Here is a 24,179-nt window from a genome sequence, read left to right on the forward strand (position 1 = left end):
TTCAAATCATATTTGAAATGTCTACCCATAACGATTAAAAAATCGTTTCTCTGTCAAACGCAACATTAGCGTTCTCATACTTTGACAACATGTTTGGAAAATTATTTACTATTTTTTAAGGTAACTTCTTTGGGCCACCAGACAATCCTTTTAAGGAAAGAGTAGATAGAGCGATCGGTAATTGAAAAGACAATCTGTTACTTTAATAGCCGAAAATTGCACCAGAAATTATGACATTTGGGGGGGGGGGGAGGGAGGGGGTTGGGGCAGAAAAGTTTGCAATTTAAAAAAGAAAGCAGTAGGTTTGTGAAATGCATCATTTTTCTGTATTGGACTGGACACTTTGTTCGGTAATACTGAAACTTGAGAAAAATCAGGAGTAGCTCACTGTTTGTAATTACTTAGAGTAGCTTACTGTAGTGTTGGAACGTTGCATGGCTTGGTTAGGAGGCTGGTTTCTGTACATAAGACACAATCCGATTTGACATACCTTTACATACTGACCTACTGTACTGTAATACTTGGGCAAAAGGTTTGCATTATTACAAGGGAGGTAAATACTAAATGACCTTTCTCTCCAAGCAGTGATTGAACTCCTTGAAACTGTACCTTTAGGCTATTGTAGCTCCATTTTCTTACTGGATGATGATGATGATTATGATGATGCCTGGGTTAATTAAATAGTTGTCCTGTATGGGGTATATACTTGAAGAGCTACAGTATAAGTATTGCTACATGGCAGTTAAACAGTACTATAAGTGCTGCATAAAGTAATAAGTATGTACAGTCAGATATTTAATATTAGTGACTTGAATTTATAAGTGTGTACACAGGCTTTCTATTGGATTTATAGCAGTTTGCTAAAAGCTTTATTTTATTTTGAATTTATAAGAACGTGAAATTTCTTAACAATTAATGTTAGGCACTTGAAGAAACATGCTAAGTGTTCAGGATATGGCAAAGCAGTGGAGGTGGGGAGGGGAGGAGGGAGGAGAGAGGGAGGGGGAGGAGGATGGAACGGGAGGGCGGAAATGACCAGTACCTCTGTCCTACTGTAGTGTACATTATGTCAGGTAGTACATGATTGAGTACTATGGAGAGTGCGTGGAGACAACTGGTGCAGAGCAACCTACCCAAATCCTAGTACATTAACTCTATGTCATTGAACAGTTAATGTAACAACAGTACTCATATACATGTATACACATACAGTATACACATGTATTTTATTGGTACATTTAGTCATGGTAACATACTAGAACTTTGGTCCAGAAATAATTGAACACTACAGTACTGTAACTGTACATGCCAAGTACTGCATACATGAGTCTACTGTATAGCCCTGTACAAGGCTTCACATACAATTCTTGCATTATGCTACAGGGGTGTATAGTAGGTTGTGATTTTGAACACATACAGTACAGTAACAGTGCATTAATACAGTGTGTACATATATCTAGCCTATACTTTGGGGTTTCCCACTATGTACAGTACCTTTTCAACACTTGGTCTAAAGTTCATTGATTTTATCAAAAATCAAATAGCAATGAGTAGTATTTTCAGAATTATTTTTTTATGTATTTCTGTTTCATTTTGTTTGTCATATTTTTGATATGAAAACAAAAGCAAACAAATTTATGAATGCTGTATGAATTTGATCACAATTAACTTGCAACAGAATCGTGTGAACTACGTTAACAAAGTGTATCTGGAAGAGGTATTTTACAAGGTCAATAATGTTGTTATAGCAAGTTTCCAAACTTTGTGGATTAATAGATTTATCTTTCAGATCTGAAAACATTGATTAAAAAAACATTGATATCTGACTAGATAAAGTTATAATTAATAAGTAAGAATACCAGGAAGGTGCTATTTAAGGCACCATGATCTAAAGTCTTAGCTTACTTAGTATGTCAGCATGAGCACATATACTGTATGTGTGTAGTATGTACCTGTACTGTGCATACTGAACTGCACAGTACTACAGTATACAAAAATTAAATAAGTAGTTTCCCTAAGAGGTATGATTAATTTCTTGTACCAATGAGATATGAAAGTGCATTTGTTGAGAGGAAAGTACCCTGTTACATAAATATTAATACCATTGAACCAGAGTTAAGATATTATGGCGTCTACTGTATTCTAAAAAGTGCAAGCCCGGTAAGTGTATCCCCTAATAACAGAACAGTACCGAAATAGTTTATTGTGTGAAAGTATACTGTACCTATACTGGTTGTATGTGTATGGTTAAGAGACATGTATTTTTAAACATTACTACCTACTGTACTTGAAAGAAAGTTGACTACTGGTAATGTACATCGTTTCCAAGCAATCCTCTCCATTGAGCATTAAATAAAAAGAATCTCTCGTCACAAGTTGTTCTAAAATCACTTCAAGAAATTTGATCAACTGTTTTGAGTCAATCTGAAGTACCTTGAAGGCTTGAAGTAGTTTTAAAGGAATTGTATAGCAATACATAATTGTTATACTAAGTGCAGTTTAGAAGTATTAGAGAGATTGATGGACCCTGCTGTATATAAGTGAACATAATGTATGTATGTTTGTATGTATGTATTTTAGATCCTCCTGCAAGCAGGAACTCGCGAAGAAGCCTCATTGGCTTAAATCAAAGCCACAAGCTGACCGAAGTCAGTCTCTTAGATTCATATTTAACGTCCATGATTATGAATTGTCAATTGTCAACAACTCTGTAACTGGACGACATACATTAATATATATTGATGAATTTATAAATACTGTGTTTTGGTTTAGATAGGTTCTACTGTAACTATGTATGGATTTAAAGGTTATTGTTTCTTGAAACGAAACATTTGAAATGATATCACAGGTCTATGCAATTAAGATTCAAGATTCCGAAGAATCAATAGTTTGACTAGTCATGGTAGACTGACTATGACCTCCAGAGTATTCAGTGTTCAGTATTTTGTATGTTACATATACTGTATACAGGGTTCTGCCCAGGGTAGATTGAGTGCCGGCAGGACTATCTAAGCGGAGCGCCACCATCGGTTGGCGCGGAGCGTACAAGAAAATTTTGGGTTTTGGAAACCCCCCAGATGGCCGGAAACGGCCCTTCCCGAGTATTCTGAGCCACATATAGACAGCTTTGAAATGAGATCTCATGTCTGGAATTTTTCATAATTAATGAAAAAAGTTAGGACAAATATCTGGAGCACCAGAGTACAGACCAGCCGGTGGTGCCTATTAAGTATACTAAAAAGCAATAGCAATGCACCGTGCACGTGGCTGACTAGTTCGTGTAGCCGTCACGTATAGTCACTACGAGGCGGAGTGCGCTGGTCGTGCCTAATGCAATATGATGTAAATTCACCCGCTACGAAGGTTAACGGCCGTATGTGTACTAGCTAGCTGGATAATGCCTGTGTCTCGCGCGATAAAAATAGATATAAATGAAACTATCAAAAATACGATCGGGAGTTGGAAACGGAAACAGTCATTGGTCTGGAATGCGGAACTCTGGTAATTTTTACTAAGTATGACACTGTGATGTGTTGGATATTTTGAATTTGAACAGTTATGAACTGGATTTCCCCTAGTCTCAAACAGATTGTTTCTGTACGTTCGACCCTCCGGCTATGGAGCTGTTTTTTGGAGTTCCTATCGAAAATAAGTGCCGGTCGGAAAAGTCACTCAGGCAGATTGTGGTGGTCGGTAATTCAGCGTGCTGGTCGGGCCCGACCGGCGCCGACCGGCAGCGGCAGAACCCTGTGTATATATATATACACTACTGTGCATGTACTGAAGGTTATAGCAAAGAATATATTCTTCAACATACTGTACAAATCAAGTTCATTTACATACTGTACTGTACAGTATGTACACTAACATTTATACAGTATATCCAGTATGGCTTAACAAAAGCGATATGGTTCAGTAGAATTTGGTTTTCGTTTTGCCAGTTTGAACTGTATTTCTGTGTAATGTGTATATTCTGACCTAGCCTGGCTTTACAGCTCGGCTAAAAAGAGAATGTTTTGCTTTCCAAGTGTACTGTTCATTAGTTTCAAGAACAATATTCCAAAAACATTGATGTAAATGTCATAATATATGCACTATACAATCACACAGGCTTGCTGTACATAGCCTTTCTATAAGTTTTAGATTATGTTTCAATATGTATGTTATAGGTACATTTATTCATGGTAACTTACTAGAACTTTGGTCCAGAAAAAAATCTATCATTAATTCTTTGATATTTTGAATTATAAACAAATATTGAATAAATTCCAACCATTCATATTAACTTCAGACCGACAGATTGGAAATTTACTATACATTACCATCTACAGTATTGGCACTGTGCATGTGGTTGCTCTACACAACGTAATGCCAATATGTGTTATTTACAGGTGTTAGTATGTTACTGTACATACCCATGTTTGTATAGTAAGTATGATGTAAACAGTATATTACTGTACAACGTTATCAGCGTGGATTGGATTTGACTTGTTATAATTTTCCTCACGAGAGGGAGTATGCAGCTAAGTTTCACGCTGTGCTTTGTTTGTTATCTTGAAGTTGGTGTACACACATGGCTATGTTATCTTGGATACAGACTCTAAAGGAGGCATGGCTTATGTACTGTACAGTGCAGGTTGTTATTTATCTTAACCCTTTAGGGTGTTCTATTTTTAGGTCTAGATTGCCTATACTGTACTTTGTTGTGCTTGTAAAATAAACCAGAATTCAAAGATATAGTCTGCTTGTTTTTGTCCAGGCTGCAAATGTCAGATGTCCTGACAATTGCTGGAATGTTTGTACAGTTTACATCCACTGTCAGGGGAGAGAATTACAGATGTGTGGTATTGTTTGTACTGTACTAAATCTGATAATCGTTCCTTGGAAAGTTTTAGTAAATAGGGGAGGAGGATGGGGGGGGGGCTGGGGAAGAGGAGGAGGATAGGGGGGTGGGGAAGAGGAGGAGGATGGGGGGGGGTATACAGAAGAAGCAAATGTAATGAAAGTAGGGAATAGAGGAAAATATTAAAATTCAAGCACTATTTGCTATGGGATGTTTGGACTTGTTCAAGCCTTTATAGCTAGTACAAATGAAGGAACAATGCAATACTGTACGTTATATACAGAGTCAAAGTACTCATTACAGGTTTAAGGGAGTTGTTATTCATAAACATGTTATGCATAAACATGAGCACCTTTATACGCAATGGTTGATCAATGTCAGAAGTAGAGTTCCCTTCTCCTTTGGAATAATTACAATGAAACAAAAATATAGATAGTTCATCATTAACCTGTTAGTAAAGCGCACTTATTAGATCATTTATTTCGATTAAAATTACTTATTTCTACACACCCATATGTAGTGTTAGACCTACAGCTGATCATTACTGTATATACTGCTACCATCTCCTGAATATTCAGTATGACTAAACATTTTGCATGTGGGATTGGATTTAGTATTTACGTGAGTCCTAAAGTCGATAATTACAAACTACTCCCATCTCTTGAAAATTCGGTATGACATTAAAACATCTCGCATGTTGGATTGTATTTAGTGATTATTACAAACTCCTCCCATCTGCTGTATATTCAGTATGACATTAAAACATTTTGCATGTGGGAGTGAATTTGTAGTGTTGAAAGCTAGAAATTACCAATGCATCTCTTTTCTGAATATTCAGTAATTGAATATTCAGTAATTGAATATTTACTTCGTTCCCCACTTACCTGTCTCCCCACAACCTATGCACCACATTCTACTGTGTCTAGAATGCCCTGGTAATCTTTTAACACTGTACACCCTCACTGACCCTATTGACCTCCTTCATTTTTCTACCCACAAAGTGTCTCACTGTGTTTTTCGGAGTTAGAAAAATTTTCAGTGAGGTCAGTGAGGGTGTACAGTGTTAAAAGATTACCAGGGCATTCTAGACACGGTAGAATGTGGTGCATAGGTTGTGGGGAGACAGGTAAGTGGGTCACTCGTAAATATATAAACCAGTAAGTTTTATAATATTCAATAATTGAACAATGGTTATGTGATACACTGAGCCTGGGAAATTGATTATATAATCCATAGAAATGCAAACATCTGGAGATGACTAAGACTAAACTGGAATCTATCTGTCCTGCCAGCCGCTAAGCCAAATATTTATACTGTACAGTATATTCTGTCTGTGGTTACAGAATGAATCATATCATGGCTCCCAATCTAGACAGTCTGGGACAATAACCCACAGTATACATTACATGTCCAATTTGTCATCTGAACATTTCTGAGTTGATTCTTGGATGTTTGTGATTAATGACGTTTGAAGTTATTAGTTCCTTTTTGGTAGATTTTTAGGGAGTTCCACTCCACATTTTTCCATAGTGCTGAGTATTACAATATTATGAAAATATGGGGCCTTTCTAAAAAAAAATTATCTTGGAATTATGGTCTATTCAAGTTTTCACACCTTGTTTTTGTGGTAAAATATCTTAGAGGTACAGTAATTGACTTTGACCAAGATGATGATGATGATGATGGTTGTGGTAGATAATAGACAGTTTGGTATGGTGGAGTTTGTCTGTAGAATAATATGTGTTTTAATTTTGCTCTGTTCATGTGATTCATTTCTGTCTGGATGTTTGTGGTTGTCTGGAATGTTGGTCATTCTTCACTTCTTTTCTGGGATAGTTCTTTCCTTTCCTAATTTAGTAGATGGCGTCTGTAAGACAGTAACCATCATGTGGTGCTATGTAGACGCTAAAAGTGCCGTAAATTTCGAGACTGTGCTACAGTAAAATGCTGCATTACTTTACACACTAATTTATACATGTGTACAGTAATGCAGCATTGTGAGAATTCACTTCAAAACCTTGAACTGTAGAGCTCTGTATTCCAATACTCAAGACTCTATTCAAATAAACCGTCCTAACTTAGCAACTTCCACATTTCCGATACTCCTCTCTTACCTACTGTACCTCACCACCACATATGCACTCTTATCTTCCTTATTGGGTAACCTCTGCTGACCCACTTCCCACTCTCTCATACTGTAGTTGACTGCATGGTAAACTATACCTTCTGTTGTAAACCATCAAGAAATGGTATTAAGGTCCATAAAGCCCTGTACATCTGTTATACATGTCAGTAAGTCTGCCTGTTGTCGCTCAAACCCCGCTGTAGCTGCATGATGTAAACAGAATGATATCAACATTGACTATAGACTCTGAAATCAATCAGATAACGTATAACTAAAGCTCATTTTTCTCATTTTCAATTGATTTTAGTGACTTCTGTATTGTTTGCTGTTGTCACTTTTTGATCAGTATCGCTGTTGCAAATATAATTAATAAAAAAAGATATGTAAACTCTATTCTATTGTACATTTACAGTATTGACTGCTGTGTGATGCAGTCAGTTGTCCTCCAGAATCATCATCATTACACTGTATATACTCATGAATATGTATTCATGAGTACTGCACATTATAATGTCCATATCGTACTGCAGTATGTTAAAGATATGTACATGTACAGGGTACATACAGTATAGTACTTACTGTATTTTGTCAAGTTAAAATATTAAGCAATATCACTATAATTAATAATTCCTTAGCTGACCATTTTTTGTGTCATCAAATTAAAATTTTTGGTTTCTTTGAGGATACAATTTGTTGCAGGTTAATTGTTATGCCGTATATTAATGTTGGATTTTATGTTCTTAAAAGTTTCAAATTTAAGATTTATAGGTACATGCAATATTTGAAATTAAAATTTTAACTTGTCAGGCTAATGAACAATAGTATATATACATTCCATACAAGAAGTGATCAAAGTTAGCTCAAAGGTTGGTGAAATACTTTGAAACACAATTAATATTTACAGTGACATCAAAGTAAGCTGCACCTCATGGGTTGTCTTTTTCTTTAGAACAGTCTTTTCTTATAATTAACTCATTTCGTCCTACATCGCTATGTACAGTATGTACAGTGATTTGCTCTGCTGCCCTGTGTTTGAACTGTAAATACAGAGTGGGTGTGGCTTTTATAGAGCTGTTATTCCAGCACAAAAAAACGTTGTCTCAGCAGTTTGAAAGAATCATAACATTGCAGTCATGGTATGTATGACCTTACTCATACCATGACACAGTGTGAAAGCCTTGCAAGTATAGTATCACACACACAGTACAGTATTACAGTATATATCACATTCAACTACAATGTTATTAACCTTTCGTATAACAGTCTTAATGTACTCTGATCTTATCTGATTATGTTGACTTGGGATTTCTCTGTTTGGTCTGCAATTTTGACATTATTTAACAATATAATAGCAATTTTGAAGGCTTTTCAACTTTGTTTTGAAAAAAGAAAAGAAAATTGGTTCCTATGTATGAAAACCACTGTAGACCATATTTTCACTTGTATTGCAAGTCACCCCGCACTTGTGATGTGATACCAAATAAACTATCCCATGAAAATTAGACTGCACCTGAACCCCACTGAGATGTACTTCTTGAATATTTCCCAGAAATGGGGATACTGAAAATGAGTGATTAGTTCATGTCTTTGATGAAGTCGTCAACATTTCGTCTCTGGGGGACTCCTTTCAAAGCTGTTTTAAATATATTCAATAAAAACAGAAAGAAAATAAAATAAAATTTGAAAATGACTTTACTGTTACTTTGACCACCCTTACAAATACAATTTGGTTTGCCATGTCAATTGTCTACAGTATATTATGTTATTGATTTTAACATCAAAAGAATTCATAAATACATCTCAATCAATTCAAAGCTGTAAGGGATTTGTGGCAGTAAGTCAATATAGTCTCAAAGATGCATAAAAGTAGAGTGACTTGAAAAAAGTTGATATCAGCGTACCATACAGTAGATATAATTTACTTCGCTCCTCGCTTACCTGTCTCCTCACAACCTTAGCACCTCATTCTACCGTGCCTATAAAGTCCTGGTAAAATAATAACACTGTGCGCCCTCTATGACCGAACCCCCCCCTCGGTCACTCCTCACTACTCATTCTACCATTAAAAGTGTCTTCACGTGAATTTCTTGTGGATATATTTCCCTTGGATTTCGTCTTGGTTTTCTTTAGCGATCTTTGGAAGTTTCTTTCCTCGGATTCTTAGGAGTATTGCAGTCCTTTCCAGCCCGATAAGTATCCTTTTTTGTTGAAAGGGAGGGTTTTGGGGACTGTTTTTATTCCTAGTGCGTTTCCGCCCTTAGGTTTTTTGCGGGGGTAGCAGTTCCGCGAACTGCCTAGGTTTCCCGCCATTTTCCCTTCCCCACGCTATAGGCGTGTCGTTGTATTTTCATGTTCATAGCATGTCTACATTGTATTTCTATTCACGATTTCTTCTTCTATATTTCGCTCTCTCATGTTCCTTTTCAGCTTGTGTTGATTTTGTTAGGCCACTTCGTAGCGTTTTTCGTATTTTGCCGTTGCTAGGTTACGCTACGTACCTCTACTCACCGTTATGTACCTCCCGTTATCTCCCGTTCTCTTGTTAGTTTGCATTTTCCGTAAGCTTAAGAGTTAGTCTTTCCTTAATTCGAGCGTTTTAGTTTGTCTCGTAACCAGCTAAAGCTTTTTAACTACTCGATGTTTCGGCCAGGCAGAACCTGGTTCGAACACGATTTGTGTCCTAAGTGTAGAACCTACACCAGACGGGACCCACGCCTGGTCTGCATAAATTTTTCGCCAGCCCAGTGGCACTAGATAGACCAGTGGCTTACGAGTCTAAGAAGCAAGCTTTAGGGCAGGCTGGACTTGATTCCTTAGGCCATCGGTGCCCCAGAAAAAGATATAGGAGAGACAAGAGAGAGAGAGAGAGGAGGAGGGAGAAGTGGTGAGAGAGAGGTGGAGGAAAGTGGCCAGGAGAGGGCCGAAGGAGAGGTGGAGAGAGAGAGAAAGAGTACCCCTAACGGTCCCGGCGACGTCCGGTTGATTACGGCCAGAGGGAAGGGCAGGAGCAAGGCTCCTGCCAAGAAAAGACCTCTTGAGAAGAGGCACGGCTCGGCCGGGCTAGAGGCAACGTCTCAGTCCGGGTCGCAGCAAAGAGTACCCCTAATGGTCCCGGCGACGTCCGGTTGATTACGGCCAGAGGGAAGGGCAGGAGCAAGGCTCCCGCCAAGAAAAGACCTCTTGAGAAGAGGCACGGCTCGGCCGGGCTAGAGGCAACGTCTCAGTCCGGGTCGCAGCAAGAGAGACCCATAGAGCGCGGGCTACAGGCCACGGAGAGCTCGGGTCCGAGAGAGAGAGTACGACCGAGGGGTCGCTGAAACGGAGCCGGTCCCATAGCAGGCTCCGGGAGCCCGGGTCCGGCGAGAAAAAAATATTAAAAAAAAAAAAAAAAAAAAAATCCCACCGGAAAGGACAGAATGTCCGGGTCGGGGAGTACTGGCGTGGTGGTACCCGGCGTGGTACGCACACAGAGACGGGCTCCGGGAGCCTGGGTCCGACGAGGCCCCGGGTCCGGCGAGACCCCGAGTACGGCGAGACTCGAAAGGAAGGCAGAACCGAGGTTTCACTCCAGATCCGAGACCGCCCCCGGAGCCGGGAACCAGAGCTATACAATCGACTGCTGGGTCCTCAGAGATTGGCTCCGGAGGGCCCGGGCCCGACGAGAACGGGGGCGCAGGGGCAGAAGCCCGGTCCGCAGATCTCCAAACGGGATCCAAAACTGGTCCCGAAGTCGGGAGCCTACGAGAGTAACAACATTTACAACTGCGACATTTACAATAACATTTACAACTACAACAACATTTACAACGAGATTAACAACTGCTAGGCCCCCAGAACGGGGTAGCAGGTGCAGAAGCCCGGCCCGCAGACCCCCTAACCGGAGCCGCGGCCGGTCCTGAGGCCGGGAACCGATGAGATTACCAAGGCCGGGCCCCCAGAACGGGGTAGCAGGGGCAAGCGCCCAATCCGAAAAGAGAACCAGCCCCGAGCCAGGTTCCCACGACCTGGTTTGCAGAGCGTCGGGCAACCTGTCCGGCCTAGACGACGAGGTCGACCCCTAGATTTCGGGGTTACAGAGGACGGTTACTCCCGCTTCCCAGAATAGGGGGAGTGTCCCCCCCCCCCGGAACTAGCAGCTCAGTGAGCGGCGACGACAGGTTCGAATCATTTGCGGGAAAACACCGCTACCACTACACATCCCAAATGTGTGTTTATTTATCGAGTACCTGCAGACACTCAGGGGTCATATTCTCCTCGCTAATTATACTCCTCTCTAATCATAATTCATCGCCATTTGCCTAGGTTAAAATCTTACTTGTGTTTAAAAACACTGTCGTTTAAAACACTGGTGAACCCACTTCCAGAACATGTTAAAATGCGTAAGACTGAGGGGTTTCAAATCGGTTCTCATGACGTACAGTATTCCGTAACTGCTAGGAAGAGAACTTTCTCGAGACTTGGCAAAGTGCCAGGAAACATATCGCTCATAGATCCTTGGCAAACTGCCAGAAAAAAAAAAAAAAAAAAGGTACAACGTGGCACATTTGTTAAGAGACTGGGAGGGGGGGCCAAGCAGCCACCTGGCTTGACACGTGTAAGCTCAACTTTTACCACAACGAGCTATCGACTACGTGAGCGATCATATGGAATAAGCCTTTCTTCCTATTTCTTTGGTGAATCACCAAGACAAACGCGTTAGTAAGTTGAAAAAGGGGTAGGATACAACCCCAGCAAGTTACAAGCGCTAACACGCTCCGAACATACAGCATGCGCTTCATGAGCAATGTTCGATGTTCCGACATCTTAAGTAGAGTTGCATTTCGTAGCACCTGATGGCCTAGTCTTGACTAGCCTAGGCGCTAGGTGGTTTCAATAGGAAGCTGGAAACCTTTACTGCACTACGAAATGGACACATCTCGACAGGAAGAGATTTGAGAAGTAACGGGTACGTTATCATAACATTCAATACGTGTTTATTACGTTAAATGTGGTGTTGATAAAACGTTGACATAAGATGTCTATGAGATATTACGTTATATTAATGTTATATTAATGTCTTAACGGAAATTGTTTTGAAATAATAGCCCCTAAAGGGTTTCGGTAACATATTTCTTACACCTCTAATAACGCTATCATAGCAAAAGACTAAACATTTAGTAACGCCTTTGTGTTTGCTGAGTAACTCCCTGGACTCCGTTAAACAGCCAGGATTTATGAGGTGGAATTTCTACAAACCCACCCTACACATCCCCTGTTGGGAGTTTGTTCCTGGTGAGTAGGGCTGTAGCTTAGTTAGCTCAGTGGTTAAACCCGGTGCCTTCCAATCAAAAGGTCCCCGGTTCAAGTCACCCCAAGAGTAATGTATGTTGTCCAGTTACAGAGCTGTTGACAATTCATAGTCATGGACATTAAATATGAATGTACGAGACTGACTTTGGTCAGCTTGCGGCTTTGATAAGCCAATGAGGCTTCTTCACAAGTTCCTACTTGCAGGATGATCTAAATTACATACACAAATACATACATATACTGTAGTTGTAAAAGCCACATAGCAGCTGTAGCATTGATTAAGACTCTCATGAAGCAAACTATCCATTCAGTACTCAATTTTTGGAGAGAACTGTGGTCAAGCGGTGTAGGCAGTGTACTGGTGATCTAAGGCTTGCAGGTTTTAGTCCTGGCCAGATCATTCTGTTGTTTCCTTGGGCAAGGCACTTTATCTCCATTGCGTCTTTCCATCCAGGAGGGATTTCTCTCTGTTTAACAGGTTATTTTTGAGAAGGGTAATATTGCTAGCGCCTCTGGCTTCGTTATCGATAGATAGGCCGGCGCAGTTCAACCCTCAATATTATTATTAATATTATTTTTCATGGAAAGAACCTCCATGAAACCTCCCTACAGGGTACAGCTTAGGTCTACATCATCAAGGCAGTACTTTTCTTCAGAGGTTTTCTGATTGCAACTGGTTGATAACTAAAGGGGTCATCAGCGGTACTGTGGTACTGCAAGCAGTACTGCGAGTGCTGCTGTATTGCAGGTGCTAACAAGGTCATCATACAGGCCACTGTCCTTGACTTCTTTAGCAGCATATACAGAGAAACCACTTTCCTGCACCACAGTGGCGTCAGCAGGGCAAAGGATCGGCCCCAACACCCTATTTGCAAAGATAACCAGGTTTCATGTACTTCCGCCTCGCTCTCAGGACTGTGGGGTTGGGGCTCTCTGGAGTCCTCCCAAGCCCAAGTACAGGGCACTTTGATCACCATCCTCTCAGACAACACGATGGTGGTGGCATACTGTACAGTAGCTACATCAATAGACAGGGTGGCACCAGGGCAGAGGGACTGTGCCGTCTGGCATGGGAGACCCTCACCACAGCTGCAGAATCTGGCACGGCCCTATGGGTCTCCCATATAGCCAGAAAGGAGAGTGTGAGGGCCGATGCTCTGCCCAGGGGACAACTCGACCCCGACGAGTGAACCCTTCGCAAGGAATATGCGGTAGGTTTTTCCACATGTTCGGCATACCTCTGATAGACCTGCTTACGACAAAGGGCAACAATGGGCTGCCCATCTTTTGTAACAGGCGGTCCCACCTGCAGCCTTCCACATAGCGCCAGGTCCCTGCCTTGAGACGGACCAGAGGTTTAAATTCTTCCCCCCCTTTGGCATGATCAGCCAGATACTGAGGAAGATTCGCAGCTCCAAGGGTAAATTCATCCTAGTGGCTCCCTCCAGACCCCGGGTCCCAGGCCGCAGGTCCCACACGCAGGCCCCAGACGGGGACGTCTGGTTTTCCAGACGGCTCCACGCTGGGCATTAGCCCAGACATTGACCAGCTCACCAAAGGCATGGCTAATCGCCGTCCACGAGTCAGACAGTTAGCCCCCTCTGCGGGGCTCTCAGCAGTGCTGCATGCCCTGGCAGGGCCGCTGTACGAATCAACGGGGAACGCTTCCCTGGCTGCTCTTACAAAGAAAACACCCTTTGTCATTGCGGTAGCGTCAGCGTGAAGGAGTTACCTCCAAGCCCTAACAACCAAACAGAACCACATCAGATTCGAGGGCCATGGGGCGAGGACGGTTCCAGACCCGTCCCTTATTGCCAAGAACCGGGCCTTGACTTTCTTGCCCGGGGACATTTTCTTTCCGGAAATCAAAACCCTTTCATCAGTGGCTGAGGACAAGCGATGGTGCCCAGTCAGGGCACTGAAGTGGTACTTAAACAGGACAGAGAAGTTGAGACAAACAACCTCCCTTTTCATCCTGCCACGACCACCTTAAACAGCAGCCGCCAAGGATACCCTATCCCGATGGCTAGTAGAGATGATCCACCCGTTCACGATGGGGGGATACCCGGCCAAGAGATCACAACATCAGTGGGGCCTCGGCTTCCACAACTCTCTCTACCGGTATCCCGATACAGGACATCCTCAAGGTGGCAGCGTGGAAAACACCAACTACGTTCGTCGCCTGTTACTTACCTGACACTCTACACGCCGAGGCAGCTTTTGGTAGCTCGGCGGTGCGAGGTCCGGTTGGTACTTGGTCCCACCCCTCGGGCCTCCCACCATCGGGCAGTGCCACTCGGTGCTAAGGTTGTGAGGAGACAGGTAAGCGAGGAGCGAAGTAAATATTCCAAAACTTACTGGTTTGGATATTTACGAGTGACGAGCTTACCTGTCTCCATTCCCGCCTCCCTCCCCCGAGGGGGTGGGACACAGCCGGACGGGGGAGCAGTCGTTCGACTAGGCTCACGACTCCAAGCACAACACCAGATAGACAGAGCCAACAACTACTAAGAGTCACCGGCCAGGTCTATCGGTGAGGGTAACTTTGCACCCTGTGTTTTTCATATGCGTACTCACCTAAGTTGTCTTAGGGTTAGCAAGTGTTGGGCCTTTACAGGATGAGGCTCCTTGTTAGGAAAAAGGGGTAGTTTTGCCTGCAGGGCTCAGGAGAGTGTCCCCCCCCTTACCCGCTGCGGCGGGGAGGATTACACTCTCCCTGCTAGGAAGGCATCAGTGCCTTTTGTTAAGGGCTCACCTTTGAGAAGTTAAGTCGACGGGAGCCCTTGGGGGTGGCCAGAGGATTCTGGCCACCCCTATTTCGGTGACCGTGAGGCCACTTTTAAGGAGTGGTCTCATGAGTAGTGAGGAGTGACCGAGGGGGGGGTTCGGTCATAGAGGGCGCACAGTGTTATTATTTTACCAGGACTTTATAGGCACGGTAGAATGAGGTGCTAAGGTTGTGAGGAGACAGGTAAGCTCGTCACTCGTAAATATCCAAACCAGTAAGTTTTGGAATTTACCCTAATGTACCCTTACCCTTACCCTTACCTTACCCTTATCCTTATGGAGTACAGTAGTACTGTAATACCTGATATCAGAGTGAAAAAATTTGGGTAAAAAAAATTAGAGTCCAAAAAAATTGTCGGAACATAGAGACGTCGGAACATAGAGACGTCGGAACATAGAGATGTAACCATCAGAGTAGTATACTTCCCACGTGTTGTAATTACCTGCATTCTTAGTTCATTAACATTTGACAAAGCAATCATTGTAGAACTCTCTGCTCCTCAGAAAGAAATGCATCATATCAATTCTTCCCCCTCCCACCACCCCCCCCCAAAACAAAATGCCTCTGGTAATGATAAATTGCCTTTGAACATTTTTTGACTTAGTGATATTACCAGACAGCCAATCTCAGTGGTTCATGGGATTTGTTCCAAGTCTCCCCCGTGTGCTTTGACATTCAGAATGTTTTTCTTGAGAATTCATTTATCAATCACAGATGTTTTGTGCGCCTGACAAATCTCCACTCTTATCATTCCACGCAAACGTCAAAGAAAAGAAACTTGTTTGTCTTATATTTCATTTTTGCAGTTCCCCATTTTTTGATCCGAACATTCGTAAGAGTAATCCCTCTGTCAACAGAGGAATGTACCTCTGGATGAGAATTCCAAATATTTTTTTTTATGCAATGATATTATTTATCTCAGTTATTTACTCTTCTGTCCACAGAAACAGGAGAGACGAAACCAACATGCACAGAGGGAGACGGAGTTCCTTCGTTTGAAGAGGTCAAGGTTAGGAGTCGGGGACTTTGAGTCCATCAAGGTCATAGGACAAGGTGCTTTCGGAGAAGTCCGTCTCGTGCAAAAGAAAGACACAGGCCACATCTATGCCATGAAAATTTTACGGAAGGCCGACATGCACGAAAAGGAACAGGTAACAAAAGAATAAAAACAAAAAATTCAAAAATGGGTGTTAAAGTGAGGAAGTCATATTAACCAATCAGGCAGGAAATACATTGATCTGTTATAACGTACAGCGAACTGAGATTAGAAATACCCAGATCACTAGAAAAAAGACTATTTGCAGATTAAACCAAAAATCAAAACGTTCAGTTTCAATCAATTATTCCCTAGCATGATTGAGAGCTGTTATGAGCAGAATCTGTTGCAAACAATCTAATCTACTGTATCTTTCAAAGCAGATACATTAAGTTTGATCCTTATATCATGAGTATGGTTACATATATACTGTAGACCTGTACACGATGCTACCAAAATAGTATAAAGTAGAACCGGATGTTGGACATCTGTCGGTCCTTTCAGGCTGTGATTCTTGTTGAGATTTGTAGCCGTCAGATGTGAGTACTGTACACTCGTCAATCATGGGTAGGATAAGATATTCGAAAGAAAATCAGTTAGTTTATTCAACTGAGATCAAACCAGGGACAGCAGAGATTGTACTGTAAAGCATTGAACTTATTGATAGTATGTTCAAAGAAAAAGTGAAACATATACAGTAATCATTTTGAACTTGAAGTGACACCTGTTAGTTAGTCTTTCGTAAGGAAGAGCAAGATGGGTGTAAATATTTCAAGACTTGGTCAAAGTGACTTCACATTTACCATCCATTGCAAAAATTCTACCAATTTAAAACTATACAGATAGTTTAGATTTCGACGATAGCTACATGTATCAGAAAACATTGATCTTAAACTTATCTCTTTAAAACACACAAGCAGATACCATTTTAACATTTTACTAAAGAAAAAAAGAAAGGGAAGAGTTACTTAAAAGATCCACCTCAGTTGTAATTCTAAGCTCAAGTGTGTTACATTCTAGTATGTCTAAGGCAATCAATGTAAAGCTCTCATGATGATAGGAAGTAGTGTCTTGCTACCGTACATAACATGTTAGAAATGACGTCACAAAACCTGATCATGGATGATGGGACAACAACTTGAGGTCTTCTAGAGTTTCATCCTCCAGGTATTTTCAAGAAGTATGAAAATGCGGAGGAGGGCTTTCTGTCAACTGATTTCTGTTTATGTCGAACATTCCTCAAAATGTAATATTTACCCAAGTGCACACTACTTATAGTAAATACTCTTATGTCTCAGTCTTGTAGTTAAGGATTGCCTAGGCAGTCTCCCACTCAAGGCTCAAGTTTAAAGCTTTGCTGTGTTTCGTGGACAGTCATATTTTTCTTCTTTTAGACCATGTTTTAAATTAGTTTGGCTCTCAATGTCGTACCTCCTGTCTTTCTGGAATTGAAAAAGTAACATACAGTAAGAGAAACAATTTTGCCTGTTTGTGCAAGTTTTTGAGTTACACTTGAAACAATTGAAATTGGATGAAATTTTTAAAAACACTTTTGTGGTTGTAAGTTTTGTAGCTTGTTTTGGTAGGAAATTATTTATCTGTTTAAATGAAAACCAAAATAAAATAAAACTGTTAGCAAACTGCTAAATCCACTAGAGAGTCTGTGTAGGCGAATGTGTAAAAGTAAGTTGGCCTGACGTTTCGATCCTAGCAGGACCTTCTTCAAAGGCTAAAAAAAAAAAAATGATGACCCATATTGCCTGAACATAACTGCAGGTGAAAATATCTGAAGGTTTGATTGAGTCTCCTTATTTTTAGATCCTAATTTGATCGTCTCTGTGATTTCTTCCATATCTCGCAGGTGGCTCACGTCAGGGCGGAACGTGACGTTCTAGTGGAAGCTGACAATCCCTGGGTCGTCAGGATGTACTATTCATTTCAGGATCCACATAATTTGTATCTCATCATGGAATTTCTACCTGGAGGTATTAAAAAAAAAAAAACAGATTATTTTTGCTCCTTTTTTGATACAAGGCACAGTTTTTTCTTAAATTTGTTTTATGAAACAAAGAAGACATTGTCTGGTTCCTTTTGTTTTGCAAAAGAGTTGCTTTTCGAGACTTGACAGTTTGCAAAGAGAACAAGAGAAGAGGTTATATCATTCCAAAATTTTGAACTTGAGAAGATAGTGAAAAGAGTTTGAAATTCTTTGAAAAGGAGTAGAAAATGTGATCATTTCAAAAGTTTGGGTCACAAAGGTGCAGGGCTGAAGGATGGGTAGACAAGGCAGGTAGGAGAAGTTCAGAAGTAGGGAGACCAAATCAGTGTGAGGGATGATGGGAAGGGGAGGTGGGGGGGGGGGTTGTGGGTGAGAGGAAAGGGAAATGTGAAGTGATACAAATCAGGCCTTGAATCAACTAAAAAAAATAGATTGTGTAAACATTTGATGCTACTTGAAACCCTGTCATGGTTTTGAATAATTTTGGGAAAATAGTGAGATATCATGAAACAGTCTCGTACACAAGGTTTGGGAGATTCATGCAGCAAAGTATTCGATAGGCATGTGGAATCGGTCAGAAAATAACTTTGTTAAAAGGCTTGATTCAAAGATGTAAGTATTACGGATAATTCTTTAGTAGGCGTCGCAGGTCGTTGTTTCAAGATATGCAAAGACAGTCTGTGTGCATTATTAATAAAAAAAAATAAAATGGACGAAAATATCGTATTCATAAACTGGAAATTCCCGTTTATTGATGGGAAGAAACTTACGCAGCATCGTATTCAATTGTCTGTTTTCATCTTCTGTTGTAGGAGATATGATGACGTTGCTGATGAAGATGGACACATTGACAGAAGAGGCCACACAGTTCTACATCGCTGAGACCATCCTAGCTATCAACTCAATTCACAAACTCGGTTTCATTCACAGAGACATCAAACCAGATAACCTACTGCTGGATGTCAAGGTATATGCTCATTAATATTCATAACATGCTCATATATATTCATAATGTTTAAAAATCATGTACCCTTGTCGGTGTTTGCTACATTATCTCAGCTGAACGTTACAACAAATATTGGAAAAAAAATATATATCTATTTTTAGTAAAGGTGGTAGTTTTGTCAAAACAGATGTTTTTAAAAACAAAAATGAGAGAAATGATTTTTGTTTTGTCAAAAGTATTGATCTGGTCTAATCATGTCAGTTGTTTTTCAGCCTAGGCGTACAACATTTTTACAGCTGATGTAGCTGAGCATAGTCTAATTGTCGTCTAGCCTTTGATGGTACTGTATATAATTAAAAAAATAAATTTTTACGTTGCCAAAAAACAAAACAAAAAAAAAACAAAAAACCCCCTGAGATTAACTAGCAGAGGTAAACGAAACAAAGTGTAAATGGTGTGCAATTGATTTTGAAAATTTAGACATCCCTGTGAATTGCTATGTGTAATAAAGACTAACCATTTAAGTTCAATGGTATTGAGTGGTGAAATGCTGTAGAAATGAAGTAAGCAGCTGGGATTGACAGTTTACCAAATTTCAAAATATCGCTTCAGAGGACGACAAAATGTGGCAGATAATACTCGTACTGTTTAAGACAAGGTTTAACCTGGTATCCAATATGAATAACATGAAAATATTATTTTAATGTGGATTAGTATGATTTCCATGATCGGAAGCATCTGGAATAAACTTGTTTACTTCCTCGTCGGTCAGTGTTTATACAGGGTAATTCAGAATAAACAGAATACGGAAAAATTGGGGTTAACTCTTTCAAGGATACATCCTGTGAAACAGGAAACAGGAAACCATGAATTAGAAATATTCTCAAAGTAATCCTCATATTACATAGCCGCAAATTTATTTGGTTTCAACGAAAACTATGCTAAAAATAAATATTCTTTGTTAACAAAGGTAAATTTGTAAAGGTTGCAATGCTTATTATTGTGAGTCATAAAAAAAAATCATTTGAAAAAAAATTATTTGTTTAAAAAAGGAATTTGGTGCACACATGGGAATATCAAAAGCATTCTTCTCCAACTGTTATCTGTAGAAGACAGATACAATTAATTCTTGTGGGAAAGAAAAGCAGAACAGAAATCAAAAATGTGTCAGGTAAATTGAAAGAATAATCTTACATGTCATTAAGTGAACAGTTGCTGAATTCTATTTCCTGAACAAGAGAAGGAAGTTCATCATTTTCTATTTATAAATTTATTGATAAAATTTCAAGGAATGCATGTGTGCCTAAAGTTCATGAAAGCTTCTTAATAAAACCAGAAAAGAAAATTTTTTTTTTTTCATTGTGGGCAGTCTAATCATAAGACCCAGGTGATTAAGTAATTGAAGACAAGGACACAATTGAGATTAGGAATGGTGTGTATCATATCTGTGATGGTTTATTCTTCATTAAGCGCATTTGGAGTTTCTGTCCATCAAGATGGCATGAGCTTTTTCCGCGAATTCGCGGAAAATCCGTGATTTCTTTTCTACCTTGGAAAAAACTATTATCCTAACACACTGTAGCATACGCAAACTGGAGCCTATACCGCAATTTCTGCGAAGTTCCCTGATATTCTTTTTACCCCAGGCTCATCCCTGATCAATGAGAAACTTGTAGTTCCAATGCTGCATTGCAGAAAATTGTCCTGATATCAATCAAATTGTGACACAAGAGGAATCTGGTCTTCGGAATACAGAAAAGTTTTTAGTCAATTGCACCTCCATGTGTAGATGTTCACTAAACCCGATCTTCTTAACGTTCGGAAAAATGATCAGAAGAAGATCATGGATGAACGCCAAACTATTTTTTTGGTTGACATTTAATAGTCATTCTGCCATTTTCAGCCAGTAATTTTAGTGCTCTTTATCAAAATTAGTTGATAAATTTCCTGTCGATGCTTTGATTTACCTTTGGCAATTTGCTGAATTATGGAGACAACCCTTATATATGCAGTATTAAACCATTGAAACAGCAAAGCAAATTTTATTTGAAACTCATGCGATCATGTTTAAACATGTTTAAAATCATGTGAAGTTTAAAAATCATGAAGGAACGAAGATGTTGTCCTATTACCTCGTTAATTAATGCCCCCCCTTTGTTTTTGTCTTTCCAGGGTCACATCAAGTTGTCAGATTTCGGTCTGTGTACCGGACTGAAGAAATCACATCGCACAGAATTCTACAGAGACTTGTCTCGAGCTCATCCTAGTGATTTCTGTAAGTTACAAGAAAAAAAGACCTCCTCGTGCAAACAGTTATTATCAGGATATAAAGATCCCATGTGGGGTGATTTGTGACGTAACTAGGAAGGAACCCATATTTTAGCTTTTAATAGAACTGTAATGACCCAGAGAGAGAGAGCGTATCCAAATCATTCTTGTAATTAGCTAATAATGGACTCCTTCACATAGCACAGAATTACGATAAGTACGGAGGGTTCCCATGGAAACGACTTCTGCAAGTAGCTAGTAAGAACCCTTCCTAAGCCGTACAGAACTCTTAGAACCACAGAGATATCTTCTGCAAAGTGATTCCTGTAAATAAAGGAGAAAGACTCCATTGAGACAGACATTTGGGAGTTAAGAATTAAAGAAAATGGATACTAGCTTCACATTTTTTTTGACTATCTTCTTCATTTCTACAAGAATTTGAAAGTTGGCATTATACCCACAATTCTCCCCAAAAATGGTTTTTCTTGAGAGATTAATGCAAAGGACACTTGTCGATGTTCAGTAAGTTAGACTTATTCAAACTGTAGGAAATTGCCATGTCTAATATTGAATTTGCTATAAAATCCTGAGTGACACAAATATATTAAATTTTACAGAAACTTATCAATGACTGTCTGTACCAAAAATATAAGCCAGGTAAGAATGGCAAGCGAAGAGCAAATGCCATAGGTCAGGTTTCCCTAACTTTATCCTCCCACTTACCCCCTGTGGATTTCAGAGTTGTTCACGAACCCCCAACTTTCGAGGCACGATCTGAGTCATTATTAAACAATAATTCGCATTACAGTGCTTCGTAAAAGATCAAGTATCACATGCATGATACGGTACTACTATGGCAACATACAGTATGTATGGAAAGCGAAAAGAGTTTGTCAATAGGTACGACTTTTGTACATTACTAAATTATAGGACATATTAGATGTTAGCTCAACAAAAAGTACTAAAGTTTTGACTTTCAGAAACGTCTCACGAACCCCCTGGGATGGACTCATGCACCCCCTGGGGATTCATGCACCCCAGTTAGGGAACCCCTGCCGTAGGTGGTGTTTCCATTTTCGATCACATTTCCTGCTACCATTGAAGGCTTTTGGGAATTGAAAGTTTTTGCCACGTTTGTAACAAGGTCCCATTTCTCTCTCAGCTTCCAGTAATCCAGTGGACTCGAAACGAAGACATGAAAGTTGGAAGAGAAACAGGAGAGCATTGGTAAGTCGCCATGGAAACAGCTTTGATTTTAAATGGCTTTGACTTGGCACCTTGGTTCTCTTTTTGAACATACGTAATTAACGCAAGTTCCACCGTTGGGATTTTTCTTGTTACATACGGGTTAAAAAGTTTTCGGTTCATTTTACCATACTTTTTATTCAGTCTATTTCATGCTAAGAGCATGCCTTGTTTTCAGGTGTGTGATGATTTGTGGTCCCTGTTAGGGAGGGCTTGTTAGGAGGGGCCAACCATGGTTTGATAGAATTGGGGTGTTGAATCAGTTGGGAAGGTCTCTTACTCAACAGTAATCTATATTAACATTCAGTGAATCTGAAGACACCAAACATCTACATGCAAGAATGAACATAGTTGTCAAAAACAGATTGCTTGTCATGAAAGCCTGACAGTGAAAACAGTTGTGTAGATACTGGATAGTTAACTGAACAGGAAAAAGGCAGGCATGTGTTCTCATCAATGTGATAGGATGCTTAGTGTCAGAAAAATAAACATATGTATTTAAGTTGATGGGAGTCTGTAAGTATTTGGAGTGAAAAATCTTACAACTGTTTGTAACTGCTCTCAAACCAGCAAGAAGCTTTCAATTTTTAAATTTCAAAAATATTTCACCCCCCCCTTTAGGCCTATTCAACCGTCGGCACTCCAGATTACATCGCTCCAGAGGTCTTCCTCCAGACGGGTTACCGTAACAACTGTGACTGGTGGTCGCTAGGGGTGATCATGTACGAGATGCTGATTGGCTATCCTCCATTTTGCTCCGAGACGCCCCAAGAGACCTACAGGAAGGTGATCCATTGGAAGAAAACCCTCCAGTTCCCATCGGAGGTACCGATATCGAGAGAAGCAGAAGACTTAATAAGAAGGTAGAGTAGACCAGGGATGATCATGTGTGTGTGTGCCAAGAGTGTATCCAGCTTGTATTCCGTATTTGCCATGTAAAAAGAAAGTTGGTGGGGTAGTTGTGCATATTGGTTTAGTTTGTATATGTAGTTGTGCATTTCGGTTTAGTGTTGATATCAGTTTCAACACTATGTGTCAATCTTTTTGCAGTATGTACAACTATATGCAAAGCAGAAGCTAACACCTTAGAACCTTAAATAATTTCACGATACATGATGTTTTTAGGTGGCAATTTTTAGATACAAAACATTGAGATTTCTAAGAAACGTTAACAAAAGGCTGATCGAAAGAAATCTCCAAAGTGAAGTAGAGGTTCAACAGATAAAGAGAAACGCACAGAAGGAACATTAATGAAAGAAAAATGAGTCAAAGAACGAGCAACAGAATTTATAACAAAATACTGGAGGGAGATAACTTATGACTACATGAGGTGGCATAGGTGATTAATACCTTCTGCTAAAGCAAGAGATAGAGAGGCTCTCTGGCTACAGTCTTAATTATTCCAAATATTTGGGCCAGAGAGCCAAATAAAATCGCTCAGTGGATGTAAGACGGTGGTGATTAGGTGAAGATACTTGTTGTTTCTTGTACTGTAGAGGTGAATGGTAGATCAACTTGAAAGCATATTCAGGAAGCTTCAGGGACATTGTGAAGAATATGTACATATGTAGGTATGTATTTTAGATCCTCCTGCTAACAGGAACTCGCAAAGAAGCCTCATTGGCTTATCAAAGCAGCAA

At 40.2% G+C, this 24,179-nt stretch overlaps 1 protein-coding gene across 1 annotated transcript in view; it reads left to right on the forward strand.

The window, feature by feature from the left end:
- LOC139969457 (serine/threonine-protein kinase 38-like) overlaps window positions 1-24,179 on the forward strand; it is a 56,200-nt gene that overhangs the window by 23,659 nt on the left and 8,362 nt on the right. Inside the window, exons 4-9 of the mRNA XM_071974460.1 lie at window positions 15,990-16,196; window positions 17,943-18,066; window positions 18,893-19,047; window positions 21,199-21,301; window positions 22,457-22,521; window positions 23,161-23,402. Of these exons, the coding sequence (XP_071830561.1) occupies window positions 15,990-16,196; window positions 17,943-18,066; window positions 18,893-19,047; window positions 21,199-21,301; window positions 22,457-22,521; window positions 23,161-23,402 (896 nt within the window). The remainder of the gene's footprint in view (window positions 1-15,989; window positions 16,197-17,942; window positions 18,067-18,892; window positions 19,048-21,198; window positions 21,302-22,456; window positions 22,522-23,160; window positions 23,403-24,179) is intronic.

Source organism: Apostichopus japonicus, chromosome 7, assembly GCF_037975245.1.
Source record: "Apostichopus japonicus isolate 1M-3 chromosome 7, ASM3797524v1, whole genome shotgun sequence".
Taxonomy (NCBI): Eukaryota; Metazoa; Echinodermata; class Holothuroidea; order Aspidochirotida; family Stichopodidae; genus Apostichopus; species Apostichopus japonicus.